The 20,714-nt window shown below is 30.3% G+C and overlaps 1 protein-coding gene across 1 annotated transcript; it reads left to right on the top strand.

The window, feature by feature from the left end:
* Positions 1-994: 994 nt before the first annotated feature.
* Positions 995-18,978, top strand: LOC130902663 (homeobox protein unc-42). The gene is made up of 5 exons (XM_057814915.1): positions 995-1,277; positions 7,890-8,161; positions 14,063-14,239; positions 18,305-18,401; positions 18,725-18,978. Exons 1-5 carry the CDS (start codon positions 1,010-1,012, stop codon positions 18,829-18,831), a joined length of 921 nt encoding a protein of 306 aa, XP_057670898.1. The 5' UTR covers positions 995-1,009; the 3' UTR covers positions 18,832-18,978.
* The last annotated feature ends 1,736 nt before the right edge of the window (positions 18,979-20,714 follow it).

Raw genomic sequence — 20,714 nt, 5'->3', positions numbered from 1 at the left:
TACAAAAATTGTCCCTGCAGTTTTTTTTCTAACTATTACCATTTTTGAGATATAGCCATTTAAATATTTTGAAAAAATTTTTTACGCAATACAAATTTAGACATTGATAAGTTTCTTTTTCGATACATTTCAGCCAAACGGTACATTTTATAGTAAAAATAGATAAGACAAGAATTATAGACAAAGAAATTCTCTACAAAAAACGCCCCTATAGTTTTTTTTCTAACTATCACCATTTTTGAGATATAGCCATTTAAATATTTTGAAAATATTTTTTACGTAATACAAATTTAGACATTGATAAGTTTCTTTTTCGATACTTTTCAGCCAAACGGTACATTTTATAGTGAAAATAGCTCAGACAAGAATTATAGACAAACAAATTCTCTATTCATTTTTTGAAGTTCGATTTGTACATTGGTTGGATTAATGCCTTTCAAATAAAAGTATTTACGTATCCACTGAAAACTTTCACTTTCGATAGCTTCCAAACGAATAAACGAATTCTAAACAACATGGCGTCTTTTAAAGGAGCGGTACTTTCCAAGCGACTACCGCCATCTATATTCGGACTAGATACTTCTCGAACCATCCACCGGTTAATTAAAAACGTTGACAGAACCCTTATTAATCAGAATTATGATTGTTAATTTTTTATTTCCAGATGATTCGCGATACGACGCAATCTACCCAAGTGTTTACGGTGTTGTTTTCCTGAGTGCATCGATTCAATAATCGATTATAATCGATACGAACAATTTAATTATCGATACAGTGACATCCGAAGTGGTCGCAGTCCCTTTTTAAGTGACGGCCTAATTTCGAACGAGTTTACATCGGCTTCAAGTTGGATTTCAAGGGCGTTTCTTCTTGTTTGGGGGCTTTGGGTACTTCCCCTGCCCCCTCGGTCCACGCGACCACCGAGGAATTATCCCATCAACAATTCAACATCTTCCCGGCGATTTTCAGTAGGCAATTGAATTTCAACGCTTGTCCCCAATCGAAAACAATGATGGACGAACTCAGGCCGAATTTGGTAGGCGTGGGGAATCTTTTGGGTGTCGGCGGGCTGCTCGACGACCACCACGGACATTTGGGAGGTGGTAGCAACAACGCGGAGAAGAGCGGGACTAATAGAAAATGTAATAGCGCCAGCGGATCGTCGGCCGAAGACTTCAGCGCTATTTACGGGGGATTGCCCCATTCGCATGATCACCACGGTCATACTCCGGCCCATACTCCTCCTTCAGCCGGACGACCCATTAACGACCATAACGGTAAGTATTTTTCCTTTTTTTTTCGAAAAAAAAAAACAAAAAGATTGTTTCTAATACTATTGGTAAACAAAACCTGGCGTACCGTTGAGAATTGACCGGTCCGAGTTGTTCTAATGGAACTGTGGAGACGGTTTTTAAATACCCATACAGTCGATTGTTGTTAGATCCATGATTCGTCGCTTGTCGTCATCTTCTAAACGTTTTTTTTTTTGGAAGATTTTTCAGCATTTCTTTGCTAGATTTTGTTTTTCGAAGATTGTCAAATTATACGGTATCCAATCGAGCGGTACTGCAGCTAAGTACGCTTCGATATCACGATATGTCATATGGTAATCTTGCAGTATCGATTCAGGTATGGGATTGATGGTTTTTTTGGTAGAACGAAAACGATTTTTGAAGGATTTTTACGAAATTCATCTTATAGAGAAATGAGACCACGTGATATAGGAAAATTAGCACAATATGGTGCTTCTTTATCAAAATGTTTGATTCATAATTCAAGTAACATTCGTATGACAACTGGTTTTGAGTAAAACCACCGACTATACCTAAAAATTTGAGTAGTGGCCATCTATGTTGGAATTTGGTGTGTCGTTTCTAAATAGATTGGGTTTTTTACAATTTCCAGCCAAACGGTGCATTTTATTGTAAAAATAGTTCAGACAAGAATTATAGAGAAAGAAATTCTCTACAAAAAACGCCCCCACAGTTTTTTTTCTACCTATTACCATTTTTGAGATATAGCCATTTAAATATTTTGAAAATATTTTTTACGTAATACAAATTTAGACATTGATAAGTTTCTTTTCGATACATTTCAGCCAAACGGTACATTTTATAGTAGAAATAGTTTTGACAAGAATTATAGAGAAAGAAATTCTCTACAAAAAACGCCCTCACAGTTTTTTTTCTACCTATTACCATTTTTGAGATATAGTCGTTTAAAGATTTGGAAAATATTTTTTACGTAATACAAATTTAGACATTTATTAATTTCTTTTTTGATACTTTTCAGCCAAACGGTAAATTTTATAGTAAAAATAGTTCAGACAAGAATTATAGAGAAAGAAATTCTCTACAAAAAACGCCGCCACAGTTTTTTTTCTACCTATTACCATTTTTGAGATATAGTCGTTTAAAGATTTGGAAAATATTTTTTACGTAATACAAATTTAGACATTTATTAATTTCTTTTTTGATACTTTTAAGCCGAACGGTAAATTTTATAGTAAAAATAGTTCAGACAAGAATTATAGAGAAAGAAATTCTCTACAAAAAACGCCGCCACAGTTTTTTTTCTACCTATTACCATTTTTGAGATATAGTCGTTTAAAGATTTGGAAAATATTTTTTACGTAATACAAATTTAGACATTTATTAATTTCTTTTTTGATACTTTTAAGCCGAACGGTAAATTTTATAGTAAAAATAGTTCAGACAAGAATTATAGAGAAAGAAATTCTCTACAAAAAACGCCGCCACAGTTTTTTTTCTACCTATTACCATTTTTGAGATATAGTCGTTTAAAGATTTGGAAAATATTTTTTACGTAATACAAATTTAGACATTTATTAATTTCTTTTTTGATACTTTTAAGCCGAACGGTACATTTTATAGTAAAAATAGTTCAGACAAGAATTATAGAGAAAGAAATTCTCTACAAAAAACGCCCCCACAGTTTTTTTTCTACCTATTACCATTTTTGAGATATAGCCATTTAAAGATTTGGAAAAAATTTTTTACGTAATACAAATTTAGACATTTATTAATTTCTTTTTTGATACTTTTCAGCCAAACGGTACATTTTATAGTAAAAATAGTTTAGACAAGAATTATAGACAAAGAAATTCTCTACAAAAAACGCCCCCACAGTTTTTTTTCTACCTATTACCATTTTTGAGATATAGCCATTTAAAGATTTGGAAAATATTTTTTACGTAATACAAATTTAGACATTTATTAATTTCTTTTTTGATACTTTTAAGCCGAACGGTACATTTTATAGTAAAAATAGTTCAGACAAGAATTATAGAGAAAGAAATTCTCTACAAAAAACGCCCCCACAGTTTTTTTTCTACCTATTACCATTTTTGAGATATAGCCATTTAAAGATTTGGAAAATATTTTTTACGTAATACAAATTTAGACATTTATTAATTTCTTTTTTGATACTTTTATGCCGAACGGTACATTTTATAGTAAAAATAGTACAGACAAGAATTATAGAGAAAGAAATTCTCTACAAAAAACGCCCCCACAGTTTTTTTTCTACCTATTACCATTTTTGAGATATAGTCGTTTAAAGATTTGGAAAATATTTTTTACGTAATACAAATTTAGACATTTATTAATTTCTTTTTTGATACTTTTAAGCCGAACGGTACATTTTATAGTAAAAATAGTTCAGACAAGAATTATAGAGAAAGAAATTCTCTACAAAAAATGTCCCTACAGTTTTTTTCTACCCATCACCAATTTTGAGATATAGTCGTTTAAAGATTTGGAAAATATTTTTTACGTAATACAAATTTAGACATTTATAAATTTCTTTTTTGATACTTTTAAGCCGAACGGTACATTTTATAGTAAAAATAGTTCAGACAAGAATTATAGACAAAGAAATTCTCTACAAAAAATGTCCCTACAGTTTTTTTTCTACCCATCACCAATTTTGAGATATAGTCGTTTAAAGATTTGGAAAATATTTTTTACGTAATACAAATTTAGACATTTATTAATTTCTTTTTTGATACTTTTAAGCCGAACGGTACATTTTATAGTAAAAATAGTTCAGACAAGAATTATAGAGAAAGAAATTCTCTACAAAAAATGTCCCTACAGTTTTTTTCTACCCATCACCAATTTTGAGATATAGTCGTTTAAAGATTTGGAAAATATTTTTTACGTAATACAAATTTAGACATTGATAAATTTCTTTTTCGATACTTTTCAGCCAAACGGTAAATTTTATAGTAAAAATAGTTTAGACAAGAATTATAGAGAAAGAAATTCTCTACAAAAAACGCCCTCACAGTTTTTTTTCTACCTATTACCATTTTTGAGATATAGTCGTTTAAAGATTTGGAAAATATTTTTTACGTAATACAAATTTAGACATTTATTAATTTCTTTTTTGATACTTTTAAGCCGAACGGTACATTTTATAGTAAAAATAGTTTAGACAAGAATTATAGAGAAAAAAATTCTCTACAAAAAACGCCCTCACAGTTTTTTTTCTACCTATTACCATTTTTGAGATATAGCCATTTAAAGATTTGGAAAATATTTTTTACGTAATACAAATTTAGACATTTATAAATTTCTTTTTTGATACTTTTAAGCCGAACGGTACATTTTATAGTAAAAATAGTTTAGACAAGAATTATAGACAAAGAAATTCTCTACAAAAAATGTCCCCACAGTTTTTTTTCTACCCATCACCAATTTTGAGATATAGTCGTTTAACGATTTGGAAAATATTTTTTGCGTAATACAAATTTAGACATTTATAAATTTCTTTTTTGATACTTTTAAGCCGAACGGTACATTTTATAGTAAAAATAGTTTAGACAAGAATTATAGACAAAGAAATTCTCTACAAAAAATGTCCCCACAGTTTTTTTTCTACCCATCACCAATTTTGAGATATAGTCGTTTAAAGATTTGGAAAATATTTTTTACGTAATACAAATTTAGACATTTATAAATTTCTTTTTCGATACATTTCAGCCAAACGGTACATTTTATAGTAAAAATAGTTCAGACAAGAATTATAGACAAAGAAATTCTCTACAAAAAACGCCCTCACAGTTTTTTTTCTACCTATTACCATTTTTGAGATATAGCCATTTAAAGATTTGGAAAAAATTTTTTACGTAATACAAATTTAGATATTGATAAATTTCTATTTTTTTTCCACATTTTTATAATTTTCCATAGCTAAATTATCTCAACAATCGAATCATCAAATAATGACAAAAAAACTTGAGTGTTTACGTTTCGAAAAAACCAAAAATCACACTTAGTTCATCTCCTTTTACATTTAAAGGATAATCACCATAATCCTTATTGTCAATATTCTTATTCAGACTTGTGTACATATGCCCTTTTTATTTTTTTCTAGTCCTACTACCACTCGTGGTGTCTTAATGAAGTGTCAATTTACTGCGATTTCGGTAGCTCACTGCCCCTTACAACATATGCATCCATACAAAGGACCATGGTTAACACTCAATTTGACATATTGTCTACTATTCCAGTGACATGTGTGTGTATGTATATTTATAGGGAAATACTTTTCCATCCCCCTATTCCGTCTATCTCGTTCATCGCTTCATAATTATCGGTTAATTTGTACAATGTATATTTTGATAAAAGGGGGATTGAATGAACAGCATCTTCATTACGAATAGGGGCTTGAATTTCAACATAAATTAATAAATCTATTATCGCATTTTCCATATAAACATCATTCATCACTTCATAAATCAAAAAGTACTCACCCCGATCGAAAAATGGCGGTTATAAAACAAAATTAGCGAAAATTAATGAATTACCCACCCTATTCGCCAGATTTAATCCCCACGGATAATTTTCTATTCCAAAACTTGAAATAGTATCCAAAAACGCGATGTCAAATATCGAAATCGCTGGAAAAAGATTTATTTCGTTGGAACGGGTACTTTTAGGATACACCTCGTATAATACATAAAACTATAACTAACTATACGTAAAAATCCATAATGCAAATACGTAAAAGGACGTCGATTAATCGTCTTGTGTTGCGACGCGACGCCACGACCGACATTTTGTAATCAATTGAATGAATAACAAGATTACGTGTGAGATTCTTTGCGGCGCGCGCCGCCGGTGTCAGTAATTGTAATTAAGTTTTCGACTAACTGCATTAATAAACAGTAATGAATTCAATAAGGTCTGTTTCCCAACGACGTTTTCCAGCCACCAGCCACACCGGTTGATGTTTTACCTGACGAACACGATTAAATACATTATTATCGTACTAAATTTGCGACATTCGTCGACGCCATCTCGCGATCGTTTACGGAAATTACATCGAATAATAAACAATTGAGAACTAGATACGCCGGAAGTGCATAAAAGCTGCGCGGATTGTTAATAAACATTCAGGTTAAAGAAAAAATGATAAAATCGAAATCGCAGTCTTAATATACAAGAAAAACAACAAATTAACATACACTAACCTAACCTCAAAAAAGAAAATCGATAAAAACCACTGTAATCGAAGATAATTACATAAATACGAGGGTTGTTCGTAAAATAAGAGCTGGAAACGTTGTTGGAAAGGATTTTTCTACTAGTTTCCACCCCGACGAACTATCTACTATTCTACTTTTGATATACAATACTGTAAAGATCGAATAGTGAGTTCGGAATTTCGACGAGATGATTCCTGAGTCGTGCACGACAAATTTTGTACAAGATGGATCCCTAAATCGACGACAGATAACAATAAACGGCAACCTAGTGGAAACGGCCGCCATATCTTTTCTAAATTACAGTTATATATGTGAAGAACGCATTTGACAACCCAAGAAGTCGAAAAATGACTAATGACGAAGTTCCAATCGAATTAAGAATTATTATCAGCATGACGAAAGAGGTTGTTCGCGAAAAATTCCCTCTATACCTAACATCAAATATCTTCTTTTTTATCACGTACATAATCTAAACCTATATTGGTGATTAATGATAGATTTTGATAAATAATTTTGCAGGATATTTTATTTTTCTTAATAGATACGTTAATTTATATATTCTTGACAACAATTTGATTATATTTGGAATTGTTTAGACTGTTTTGGATGTATATAATTTGAATATTTTATTAAGTACGACATGTTGCGTAATTAAGAATTATTATCAGCATACCGAAAGAGGTTGTTCGCGAAAAATTCCCTCTGTACCCAACATCAAATATCTTCTTTTTTATCACGTACATAATATTAGTGATTAATAATAGATTTTGATAAATAATTTTGAAGATATTTTATTTTTCTTAATAGATACGTTAATTTATATATTCTTGACAACAATTTGATTATATTTGAAATTGTTTAGACTGTTTTGGATGTATATAATTTGAATATTTTATTAAGTACAACATGTTACGTAATTAAGAATTATTATCAGCACGCCGAAGGAGGTTGTTCGCGAAAAATTCCCTCTATACTTAACATCAAATATCTTCTTTTTTATCACGTACGTAATCTAAACCTATATTGGTGATTAATAATAGATTTTGATAAATAATATTGCAGGATATTTTATTTTATTCATTAAATATATGTATCATTTTGTTTTGTTGTAAATTCAAGTTAAAAATGTACTCCAACTTAAATAATACGGAAAAAATCATCGAAAACAAATTAAATTTTATTGTAAATATTCTTAGATAGTCGATGAATGTTGTTTGAGTGTGTTTTGGAGTTCTTCTTCTTTTCTTAGCGTGTCGTCGTTTAATATCTGATCTAGAAGAATCAGACAGTTTAAAATTATCGTATCCGAAGTTAGTTTTGACCTATTACTCGGTGGTTTTACGCAAATTTGATTTGTCGTTTACCGAAATTCCAGAAGGCGCATTCAAAAAATTGAAACCCGAGCCTCAGACGACGCCCAGCGGTACTACATTAGGAACCGTTTCGCCTAGCAATGGACCACAACACGCAGGTCACACTCCGACAACAGCTTCCTGTCCCACACCTGCTCGAAGAAGGCACCGCACCACGTTCACGCAAGAACAGTTGGCGGAACTGGAAGCCGCTTTCGCGAAAAGTCACTACCCCGATATTTATTGTAGAGAAGAATTAGCGAGAAGTACGAAGTTGAACGAAGCTAGAATACAGGTAAGATTTATCGACGATTTTCGTCGATTTAAAAAGCGACCAGGTCGCGTATCTGATTGAATTATGTGCATTCGTAATCGGAAAACGGGAGGGGGTCTCTCGAGACACAACTGTCACAATCGGGGAACAGAAATGCCTCCTGGAGATGTCGAAGCGCTAGTGCCGCGCACCCCACTTTCGATGTGACTCATGTATTTAGCCGACCCTTTCAATCACGATCTTTTTTACTCGATTCGCGATTACGACAATCGAATTTTGTTTTATATTTTCACTAATCGACTATTTTTTTTATCACATATTTCGCGTTCATTGGTTATTACTTAATAATGTCAATGTCAATGTCAGTGTCAGTGTCAATTTGATACAGAAACGTTAGGCGTTTTTTCGAGTCGTGACGTTCAGTTTTGTATAAAATACTTTCGACGTATCCCCACAAAAAGAAGTCTAATGGCGTCAGATCAGGAGATCTTGCTGGCATTCTATCGATCAGCGCCTTCATATTCACCGAATTGGGAAAATTTGTTTCAGATAAACCCAGACGTTGATTTGTTGATGATTTGAATTGACAGGTCCTGTCATAATTTCAAATCGTCTCCAACGTGATGTTGGACTAAGTCTTTTGAACATCCTACTAGTATTTATATATTTCCTGGGGAAAAATTTTTGGTTTTTCACTTTTTGGGAGGTTCAGGTACGGTATTTCTTTTTCGCATTCGGCTATAACACTGCACGGTGGTTCCGAATGCAGAAAACTCAGCAAAAAGTGGAAAAAAATTGCGATAAATTGTCTAACAATCTTTTTTAAATAAAATGGCGGCTTCAAAATGGCCGCTAACAATGTGAAAAATTACTATTTTCTACTGAAATTTGGTATGCGTAATTTTTGGAGGTCGCTAATCACGAATCCTTCAACAGTTTTTGGAAAAACAAAATGGCGAATTGAAAATGGCCGCTAACAATGTGAAAAATTACTATTTTCCACTGAAATTTGGTATGCGTAATTTTTGGAGGTCGCTAATCACGAATCCTTCAACAGTTTTTGGAAAAATAAAATGGCGAATTGAAAATGGCCGCTAACAATGTGAAAAATTACTATTTTCTACTGAAATTTGGTATGCGTAGTTTTTGGAGGTCGCTAATCACGAATCCTTCAACAGTTTTTGGAAAAACAAAATGGCGAATTGAAAATGGCCGCTAACAATGTGAAAAATTACTATTTTCTACTGAAATTTGGTATGCGTAATTTTTGGAGGTCGCTAATCAAGAATCCTTCAACAGTTTTTGGAAAAACAAAATGGCGAATTGAAAATGGCCGCTAACAATGTGAAAAATTACTATTTTCTACTGAAATTTGGTATGCGTAATTTTTGGAGGTCGCTAATCACGAATCCTTCAACAGTTTTTGGAAAAACAAAATGGCGAATTGAAAATGGCGACCAACGATGTTAAAAAAATCATGATTTTCTACTGAAATTTGGTTTCTTGGGAATTTCGAGATCGCTGATTACTAATTCTTCAACAGTTTTTAGAAAAATAAAATGGCGAATAAAAGTGGCGACTTACGATGTTGGAAAAATCAGTATTTTTTACTGAAATTTGGTATTTTAGGATTTTCGAGATCGCTGATTACTAAGTCTTCAACAGTTTTTAGAAAAACAAAATGGCGAATAAAAATGGCGACTTACGATGTTGGAAAAATCAGTATTTTTTACTTAAATTTGGTATTTTAGGATTTTCGAGATCGCTGATTACTAAGTCTTCAACAATTTTTAGACAAACAAAATGGCGAATAGAAAATGGCGACCAACTATGTTGAAAAAATCACTATTTTCTACTGAAATTTAATATGGGGATATTTTTGAGGTCACTGATCACGAATCTTTCAACATTTCTTAAGGAAAACAAAAAGGCGATTTCAAAATGGCTACCAACAATTCAAAAAAATCACTATTTTCTACTGAAATTTGGTATTTTACGATTTTTGAGATCGCTGATTACTAAGTCTTCAACAGTTTTTAGAAAAACAAAATGGCGAATAGAAAATGGCGGCCAACTATGTTGAAAAAATCACTATTTTCTACTGAAATTTAATATGGGGATATTTTTGAGGTCACTGATCACGAATCTTTCAACATTTCTTAAGGAAAACAAAAAGGCGATTTCAAAATGGCTACCAACAATTCAAAAAAATCACTATTTTCTACTGAAATTTGGTATTTTAGGATTTTTGAGATCGCTGATTACTAAGTCTTCAACAGTTTTTAGAAAAACAAAATGGCGAATAGAAAATGGCGGCCAACTATGTTGAAAAAATCACTATTTTCTACTGAAATTTAATATGGGGATATTTTTGAGGTCACTGATCACGAATCTTTCAACATTTCTTAAGGAAAACAAAAAGGCGATTTCAAAATGGCTACCAACAATTCAAAAAAATCACTATTTTCTACTGAAATTTGGTATTTTACGATTTTTGAGATCGCTGATTACTAAGTCTTCAACAGTTTTTAGAAAAACAAAATGGCGAATAGAAAATGGCGGCCAACTATGTTGAAAAAATCACTATTTTCTACTGAAATTTAATATGGGGATATTTTTGAGGTCACTGATCACGAATCTTTCAACATTTCTTAAGGAAAACAAAAAGGCGATTTCAAAATGGCTACCAACAATTCAAAAAAATCACTATTTTCAACTGAAATTTGGTATTTTAGGATTTTTGAGATCGCTGATTACTAAGTCTTCAACAGTTTTTAGAAAAACAAAATGGCGAATAGAAAATGGCGGCCAACTATGTTGAAAAAATCACTATTTTCTACTGAAATTTAATATGGGGATATTTTTGAGGTCACTGATCACGAATCTTTCAGCATTTCTTAAGGAAAACAAAAAGGCGATTTCAAAATGGCTACCAACAATGCAAAAAAATCACTATTTTTTACTGAAATTTGGTATTTTACGATTTTTGAGATCGCTGATTACTAAGTCTTCAACAGTTTTTAGAAAAACAAAATGGCGAATAGAAAATGGCGGCCAACTATGTTGAAAAAATCACTATTTTCTACTGAAATTTAATATAGGGATATTTTTGAGGTCACTGATCACGAATCTTTCAACATTTCATTTGGAAAACAAAAAGGCGGCTTCAAAATGGCTACCAACAATGCAAAAAAATCCTTATATTCCTCTGAAATTTGGTATTTTAGGATTTTCGAGGTCGCCGATTACAAATTTTTCAACAGTTTTTCAAAAAAAAAAAAAACAAATTTCGAAAATCTATTTTACAATAGTTCGATTTATTATTAAATTTCCAAAATTATTATCAACTACATCAAATTTTAGAACGAACCTAGTTCCGAGCGCGCCTTCGCCAAAAAATTGAAAGAATCCTTTTGGCGCCTTCGCCAAATATTTAAATATCAAAACCGTCAATTGTATCCTTCAAAAATACAATAACGAATCGCTTTAATGATTAATAAATTCCAAAAAGCGCGATAATCCTTTTTTGTACCGAAAATACTTAATTTCCCTTGTTCATTACGGTCAAATATTTCACGGCTACCAAATTAAAATTTCAACAGAATCCTCCATCATTGTCATCGTTTTTGGAAAAACGTCGAATGTCCTTGTACAGGACAGAACCAAGCCCAAAATAAAAAAAAAATGTTTTCAATATAAAATTGTATCGAATAAACTTTGATTTTCACCCCGAATCCTTTTCCGTACGAACCTTGTCGAAAGCCTCGTTGGAATTGACAGTCATTTATGCGTCTTTTATTGATTCAAACGACCGCTACCTATTCGTAAGCCTTCATCAGCCGTGTCAAAGGCTTTTTTATAATCAATAAAGCACATCGCGATCGCGAAACTATTTAGACCCGAATATTGTTTCATTTGTACCAAAAATCGAACTTAATCTTTTTAATTCGACTTATCGAGAATCGATTATCGATTTTAGTCATTCTCTTGGCAGTTCCCTCGTATAATTTAACCGATTTATCGATTTTTCTCTCGCCAATAGGTGAAATTTTAGTTTTTCCATATAAAGTTTAAAAAATTTTGAATAAAACATCGTTTTCGAGTCCGGCTCTGTCGTCTTTTCGTCGGTACGCCGGCATCGCGGCGCTCCGGTCGTCGCGCGGCGCTTGAATTTTAATTTCGACTCCGTTTATTTGCGTCTCTTCGCTTTTACAAACGAAAACCGCCCTTTTACTCGAGACTCGGTTAATATTTCATCATTTAATTACACAAATTAACGTAAACTCTAATTAAAGTGTAATCGGATCGATGGTACCCCAAAAATTTATACTTTCCAATTGAAATATTTCCTTTTTGCTAAATGAGGCTTGAAGATGGTTACGTTGTCTCGAAACTTTCTTATCTAACCTATATATTAAACCGAATCGCGAAAAAGGCGAAGCCGACCCTGTTCCGTCGTTAGAAAAGCGCTAGGCACGTTTTATAGTTATCTTCTCCCTGGATCCCATCAAATGGATACGTAACGAAGTTAGTCCGTCCCCAAGATAAGCCGCCTCCCCCAGTCATCCCCCGTCTTTCGCTCTCCCTGTTACTTTCTTCCCTCGATGTCGTACTCAGTAGCTCACTTCGAGGGTTAAAGACAAATCGTAAACTAAATTAATAAATTGAATAAATCGAAAAAAAATTTAGCACGTTTAACGTTATTACTAAAACGATTTACTGAATATTCAAATTCTGTGAATATATTTATCGAATTATAATATTGTTTCGACGTTTATTTATTTTAAAAATTTCCTTACGCCGCCACTGTTGTTGTTTTCCCCTAAACACGGGTTTCTCTTAAAGGCAACCTAATGCATATAAGGCGTTTCTTTTGTTTATATTCCTTCCTCGCCCGACGCTTTTAACTAAGAAGAAGGAGATTGTCTATTGTCTCTGTTTTTCGACAATGTTCAATTTGATGACGAAGCTCCAATCGAATTAAGAATTATTAACAGTACGCCGAAAGAGGTTGTTCGCGAAAAATTCCCTCTATACCCAACATCAAATATCTTCTTTTTTAACACGTACATAATATTTGTGATTAATAATAGATTTTGATAGATAATTTTGCAAGATATTTTATTTTTCTTAATAGATACGTTAATTTATATATTCTTAGCAACATATTTGATTATATTTGGAATTGTTTAAACTGTTTTGGATGTATATAATTTGAATATTTTATTAAGTACAACATGTTGCGTAATTAAGAATTATTATCAGCACGACGAAAGAGGTTGTTCGCGAAAAATTCCCTCTGTACCTAACATCAAATATCTCCTTTTTTATCACGTACATAATATTAGTGATTAATAATAGATTTTGATAAATAATTTTGCAAGATATTTTATTTTTCTTAATAAATACGTTAATTTATATATTCTTGGCAACAAATTTGATTATATTTAAAATCGTTTAAATTGTTTTAGATATATATAATTTGAATATTTTATTTACGTATAACCGGTTGCATAATTAGATGACGAAAACGCTACTTATATTATGAAAGTTTACGAGTATAATGTGTTGTCTACATTTAATATCATTTTAATATATTATCTCGCTAATGATAAAATCCTTTTTAAAGAATTCATATAAACGTTTATTAAAGACGTTTAATAAAAATTTTAGTTATAAAATTCATTACAAGTCGAATAAAATCAATTTTGTTAACGACTGATGACAATATATGATTTGAGAATGAATTTCTTTTGAGATAATATACGAGGTTATTCAATAATTACGATATGATTTGTATATTTGGTGAAATAATTCGTTGTTTGATTCCAGTTATATCTAGTACCATCTATTTTTATCAAAATTATGATAAAGTAGCCAATTTTTTTTCTATATTATAGTGAAATAGCGCATTTTCTTTAGGTATGGTTTCAAAATCGACGGGCCAAATACAGGAAACAAGAAAAGCAGCTTCAGAAAGCGCTGGCTCCGAGCGTGTTGCCCGGTTGCAATGGCGCCATGATGCGGAATATCTATCCGGGGGCGGCGCGAGGGTATCAGCCCTATCCACACCCGACGGCTATCAACAGATACCCCCAGGTTAGATCCTCCCCTTTTTTCGCGTGCACTTTCTCGAAATTTTACAAAAAAATAAACAATTCAATAAGTAATCGAGAATAATTTTTAAAAATTTGATGAATTCTCGTTTACGAGGGTCTGGCAAATATATTAATAATGAATGAATTTCTGGAGGACGTCATCCGCGTACGTAGTTTCGAATGCCGCGTCCCAGGTAAATGAATTAAGTGAGGTCAAACAGATTGAGAGATTAGTTTACCTTAAACCGCATTTCCTGAGCGGTTACCGACGGAGGACGACGTCGGCCTACCGACGTCGCAGTCGACGTCTCATTTAACCGACGGAACGAGTTGTAGAAGTGAAATCGTCTCGACGACGGATAAATACCGTATAATATATACATAATTAACATTTTATTAATGAATATCAATTATATATTTTGTTAGAAAGAATAATTTCGATTTCAATTTAAGTAAATGACGATATTTGTTTGAGAATGAAAAGTTTTGACATAAAAACGAAACCACGAGTTTTGTTGTGATGACAGATGACAAGTATATCGATTATTCAATCGATTATAATGGAATCTGGATTAGAAATTTATATTTTTCGATTGATTATGAGAGATAGTGATTTTTAAAGAATATATTGATTACTAAAATCGATTCTATTACGGATCACAATAATTTCGTCATAGAAAACTAGAGGTTTTAGAAGTTCGATTAACTAAAAATCGATTATTTTTGGATTTACTATCACAAATGTTGATTTTTGAGAAATATATCGATTTTCGAATCGATTCTAATCAAAATTTGAATAATCGAGTTGAATAACTCGAAGTTTTAAAAGATAGATTAACTGAAAATCGATTATTCTTCGATTTACTATCACAAATGTTGATTTTTGAAGAATTTATCGATCTTCAAATCGATTCTTATCAAAATTTAAATAATCGAGTCGAATAATTCGAGGTTTTAGAAGATAGATTATCTAAAAATCGATTATTCCTCGATTTACTATCACAAATGTTGATTTTTGAGAAATATATCGATTTTCGAATCGATTCTTATCAAAATTTGAATAATCGAGTTGAATAACTCGAGGTTTTAGAAGATAGATTAACTAGAAATCGATTATTCTTCGATTTACTATCACAAATGTTGATTTTTGAAGAATTTATCGATCTTCAAATCGATTCTTATCAAAATTTAAATAATCGAGTCGAATAATTCGAGGTTTTAGAAGATAGATTAACTAAAAATCGATTATTCTTCGATTTACTATCACAAATGTTGATTTTTGAGAAATATCTCGATTTTCGAATCGATTCTTATCAAAATTTGAATAATCGAGTTGAATAACTCGAAGTTTTAAAAGATAGATTAACTAAAAATCGATTATTCTTCGATTTACTATCACAAATGTTGATTTTTGAAGAATTTATCGATCTTCAAATCGATTCTTATCAAAATTTGAATAATCGAGTCGAATAACTCGAAGTTTTAAAAGATAGATTAACTGAAAATCGATTATTCTTCGATTTACTATCACAAATGTTGATTTTTGAAGAATTTATCGATCTTCAAATCGATTCTTATCAAAATTTGAATAATCGAGTCGAATAACTCGAAGTTTTAAAAGATAGATTAACTGAAAATCGATTATTCTTCGATTTGCTATCACAAATGTTGATTTTTGAGAAATATATCGATTTTCGAATCGATTCTTATCAAAATTTGAATAATCGAGTTGAATAACTCGAAGTTTTAAAAGATAGATTAACTAAAAATCGATTATTCTTCGATTTACTATCACAAATGTTGATTTTTGAGAAATATCTCGATTTTCGAATCGATTCTAATCAAAATTTGAATAATCGAGTTGAATAACTCGAAGTTTTAAAAGATAGATTAACTGAAAATCGATTATTCTTCGATTTACTATCACAAATGTTGATTTTTGAAGAATTTATCGATCTTCAAATCGATTCTTATCAAAATTTAAATAATCGAGTCGAATAATTCGAGGTTTTAGAAGATAGATTAACTAAAAATCGATTATTCTTCGATTTACTATCACAAATGTTGATTTTTGAGAAATATCTCGATTTTCGAATCGATTCTTATCAAAATTTGAATAATCGAGTTGAATAACTCGAAGTTTTAAAAGATAGATTAACTAAAAATCGATTATTCTTCGATTTACTATCACAAATGTTGATTTTTGAAGAATTTATCGATCTTCAAATCGATTCTTATCAAAATTTGAATAATCGAGTCGAATAACTCGAAGTTTTAAAAGATAGATTAACTGAAAATCGATTATTCTTCGATTTACTATCACAAATGTTGATTTTTGAAGAATTTATCGATCTTCAAATCGATTCTTATCAAAATTTGAATAATCGAGTCGAATAACTCGAAGTTTTAAAAGATAGATTAACTGAAAATCGATTATTCTTCGATTTGCTATCACAAATGTTGATTTTTGAGAAATATATCGATTTTCGAATCGATTCTTATCAAAATTTGAATAATCGAGTTGAATAACTCGAAGTTTTAAAAGATAGATTAACTAAAAATCGATTATTCTTCGATTTACTATCACAAATGTTGATTTTTGAGAAATATCTCGATTTTCGAATCGATTCTAATCAAAATTTGAATAATCGAGTTGAATAACTCGAAGTTTTAAAAGATAGATTAACTGAAAATCGATTATTCTTCGATTTACTATCACAAATGTTGATTTTTGAAGAATTTATCGATCTTCAAATCGATTCTTATCAAAATTTAAATAATCGAGTCGAATAATTCGAGGTTTTAGAAGATAGATTAACTAAAAATCGATTATTCTTCGATTTACTATCACAAATGTTGATTTTTGAAGAATTTATCGATCTTCAAATCGATTCTTATCAAAATTTAAATAATCGAGTCGAATAATTCGAGGTTTTAGAAGATAGATTAACTAAAAATCGATTATTCTTCGATTTACTATCACAAATGTTGATTTTTGAGAAATATCTCGATTTTCGAATCGATTCTTATCAAAATTTGAATAATCGAGTTGAATAACTCGAAGTTTTAAAAGATAGATTAACTAAAAATCGATTATTCTTCGATTTACTATCACAAATGTTGATTTTTGAGAAATATATCGATTTTCAAATCGATTCTTATCAAAATTTGAATAAATGAGTTGAATAACTCGAGGTTTTAGAAGATAGATTAACTAAAAATCGATTATTCTTCGATTTACTATCACAAATGTTGATTTTTGAGAAATATATCGATTTTCAAATCGATTCTTATCAAAATTTGAATAATCGAGTTGAATAACTCGAAGTTTTAAAAGATAGATTAACTAAAAATCGATTATTCTTCGATTTACTATCACAAATGTTGATTTTTGAAGATAATATCGATTTTCGAATCGATTCTTATCAAAATTTGAATAATCGAGTTTGATGACGACGCTCCAATCGAATTAAGAATTATTATCAGCACGCCGAAAGAGGTTGTGCGCAAAAAATTCCCTTTATACCTAACATCAAATATCTTCTTTTTTATCACGTACAGAATCTAGACCTATATTAGTGATTAATAATATATTTTGATAAATAATTTTGCAAGATATTTTATTTTTCTTAATAAATACGTTAATTTATATATTCTTGACAACAATTTGATTATATTTGAAATTGTTTAGACTGTTTTGGATGTATATAATTTGAATATTTTATTAAGTACAACATGTTGCGTAATTAAGAATTATTATCAGCACGACGAAAGAGGTTGTTCGCGAAAAATTCCCTCTATACCTAACATCAAATATCTTCTTTTTTATCACGTAAATTAGTCGATATATTAAATTTTACTTGTTTTTCGAAACTAATTGTCCATGTAAACAGACCTAATTCTTAAAAAATATCAATTTCGTCGAAACTATTGATAAATTTGTTTACCACAAGTGGTAAAAATGTTTCACTTTATATATTGTATTAGACACAAAAATTGTATTTTATCGAACGTTACCTTCAGTTGTATAACTTTTTAACTATTTGGTATTTTAATTAATTTCCAGATGGGTACAACAACATATCCCGGTATGGCTCAATCATTTTCGATGTCTCACGGTACAAATATGAGTAGTGTTACTGGTATGAGACAAGACGCGATGAGTAAGTAAATTTTTTTTAAAATATAAATTATAACTTTAAAAAGTATTTCCATATTCTTGGAATTTTCGTCAAAAAAATATCTTTGTAATATTAAACGAATCACTAAAAAAAATGTGTCAAAGTTTTCACTTGGAGGAAATGATATAGTTTCCTAAATATTATGGAGAACGCCTTCGAAGACGTCGTTCTATTTCCTGTTCTAAGATGAAATTTTGGTCACAGCTGTAAGTTAACGTTATCCACTCTCTCAATTTCCACATATATATACGAGACCCAGAGGCTATTTTTCTTTATAATATTTACAATTTCCGTTTGAATTCCAGGTATGAGTGCTGAAGATGAATGGTATAATAAAAGCCTATCTGCCTTAAGAATGAATTCTACACATCATCCTAATTTAGCCGCACCCATGCTGCAATATCAAACGTAATAGAAAACTTCGCCTAATTCATTTTCCTATTATCGATGTTTTTTTAACAAAGACACAAAATCTGACATAAAAAATCAAATTTACGAAACGAATTTTAAATACAATAACAAAATTTACAGTAGAGATAATAGAAAATCGTAAACAATTGACATGTATTTTATTTCACTAAATACCTCTTCAATAATTAACACTCACCCTGTATTTAATTATTTAAAATCAACACGTGCAATAAATTAACATATTTTTTCATAATTTTCATTTCAAATAATGAAATATGTATATAAATATTGATCTCGACGTATATTTTTTTTATATATAGAGTTATTACACATAGATAAATCATAATACGCAATTTAAGTGATAAAGTCATTTCGATAAGAGAGAAAGAAAATCAGAGTTTATATTTAATTGTATATGTAATGTTTGTATCTCTATCTCTCTCGTATACGCGGATCTATCCGGCTGGTTTATCACCTCTACCTTAAATTTCTCTATGATTATTGAAGAATATGGCTAACAAACAGATGGTAGTGACCACTACCTATTTTATTTTTTTTCTGAAGACTTAATTGAAAAAAAGTTAGCTTTATAACATATTTGTATATAAAAAATGTTTTTTTTTCGTGATCATCATTAAATTATTGTGACTTTTTTGTAAATACGTAAATAGGAATGTAAACGTTACAAAATAATATAAATTCTTAATTAGAGAAAATGTTTGTAAAATAAAACTTTCTACCAAATGTATTCGTAATAAAGTATTAAAATTTCTTTTTATACCGTCTAACAATTTAGAAGTAAATAAAGTGGAGAGAGTTTGAAGTTTAATAAAAACCGTCCAACAATAAATCGAAAGAAGATAAATATGACAGTTGACAATTTTCGAGCGATTTATTTGAATTACATCTGCTAAATTGTTAGACGGCGTATTCAATTAATAGAAAAATTTTTAAAAATTCTAGATAGCACATGATATCCATATATCTAAATAAATATTTTTAATTTATATTAGTTCTAAATAGGTGCTGTACAGCCCTCTATACTTCGAAGTCTAAACTAACAATAAATTTTAATGTAGAAATCAAAATATTTCTACTTTATATTATAAATATTAATATATTAGTATATTCAAAACTTTTTATAATTGTTATATTATAAATTACGTGAAAGTTTTGCGTTTTATTTTCAAGTATATTTTTGTATTTGTAATGACATGTCGTGTTCTAATTTTATAGAGCTGAATCCAGATGATATTAGTTAAAAATTTACCTTTATTTATGTTACAGGTCTATCTAGATGCACAATAATGTTTTTTTCACTAACAACACTATGATAATTACACTTCTTAACAAACATTTCAACACTTAACACAATTGAACATGTTGCTTCACACGAAAGTATATTGAAACTGATTAATTCCCGCGTAATTAACGCGCGCGTAAATTGCACCCCACCCAAATAGGCGATTCGTTTTATTTTTTCCTGGAATCTGGAATACAATATTGAGCAGCATTATAAAAACAATTTAAATTATAAATATGTCTTACAATTCATACTCTTGTGCTATCTAGGATTAACAGTTTTACTGAAAAAATGTAGTAAAAAGAAACAAAATTATATATGTAAAATACTAACTGTGCATTTCGTGTGATTGTATTTAGACTTTTGAAATGTAAAATTGTATATAGTGAATAAACAAGTATGTAAACTATTAACAAGTCTTTTATTTATAAAATAATTTGATATAATAAAGTAAATTAAAATTAGAAAATATTGGCGACGTGAAATGATTTGAATTCGATCCTGTATACAAATTAAAATTATAATCAACATAAAATCGTAGTGCTAGAATTACTTTTTTGACGTGCTTTTAAGTTAATATC

This window comes from Diorhabda carinulata, chromosome X, assembly GCF_026250575.1.
Source record: "Diorhabda carinulata isolate Delta chromosome X, icDioCari1.1, whole genome shotgun sequence".
In the NCBI taxonomy this organism is placed as follows: Eukaryota; Metazoa; Arthropoda; class Insecta; order Coleoptera; family Chrysomelidae; genus Diorhabda; species Diorhabda carinulata.
Note: the sequence above shows the minus strand (reverse complement) of the source record. Positions and strands in the feature narration are given on the sequence as shown.

Excerpts from the sequence above, each read along its gene's own strand:
- LOC130902663 (XM_057814915.1), top strand. The coding sequence starts at position 1,010 with ATGATGGACGAACTCAGGCCGAATTTGGTAGGCGTGGGGAATCTTTTG. Across the intron at positions 8,162-14,062 it reads TGAACGAAGCTAGAATACAG|GTATGGTTTCAAAATCGACG; the intron begins GTAAGATTTATC and ends CATTTTCTTTAG. Across the intron at positions 14,240-18,304 it reads CTATCAACAGATACCCCCAG|ATGGGTACAACAACATATCC; the intron begins GTTAGATCCTCC and ends ATTAATTTCCAG.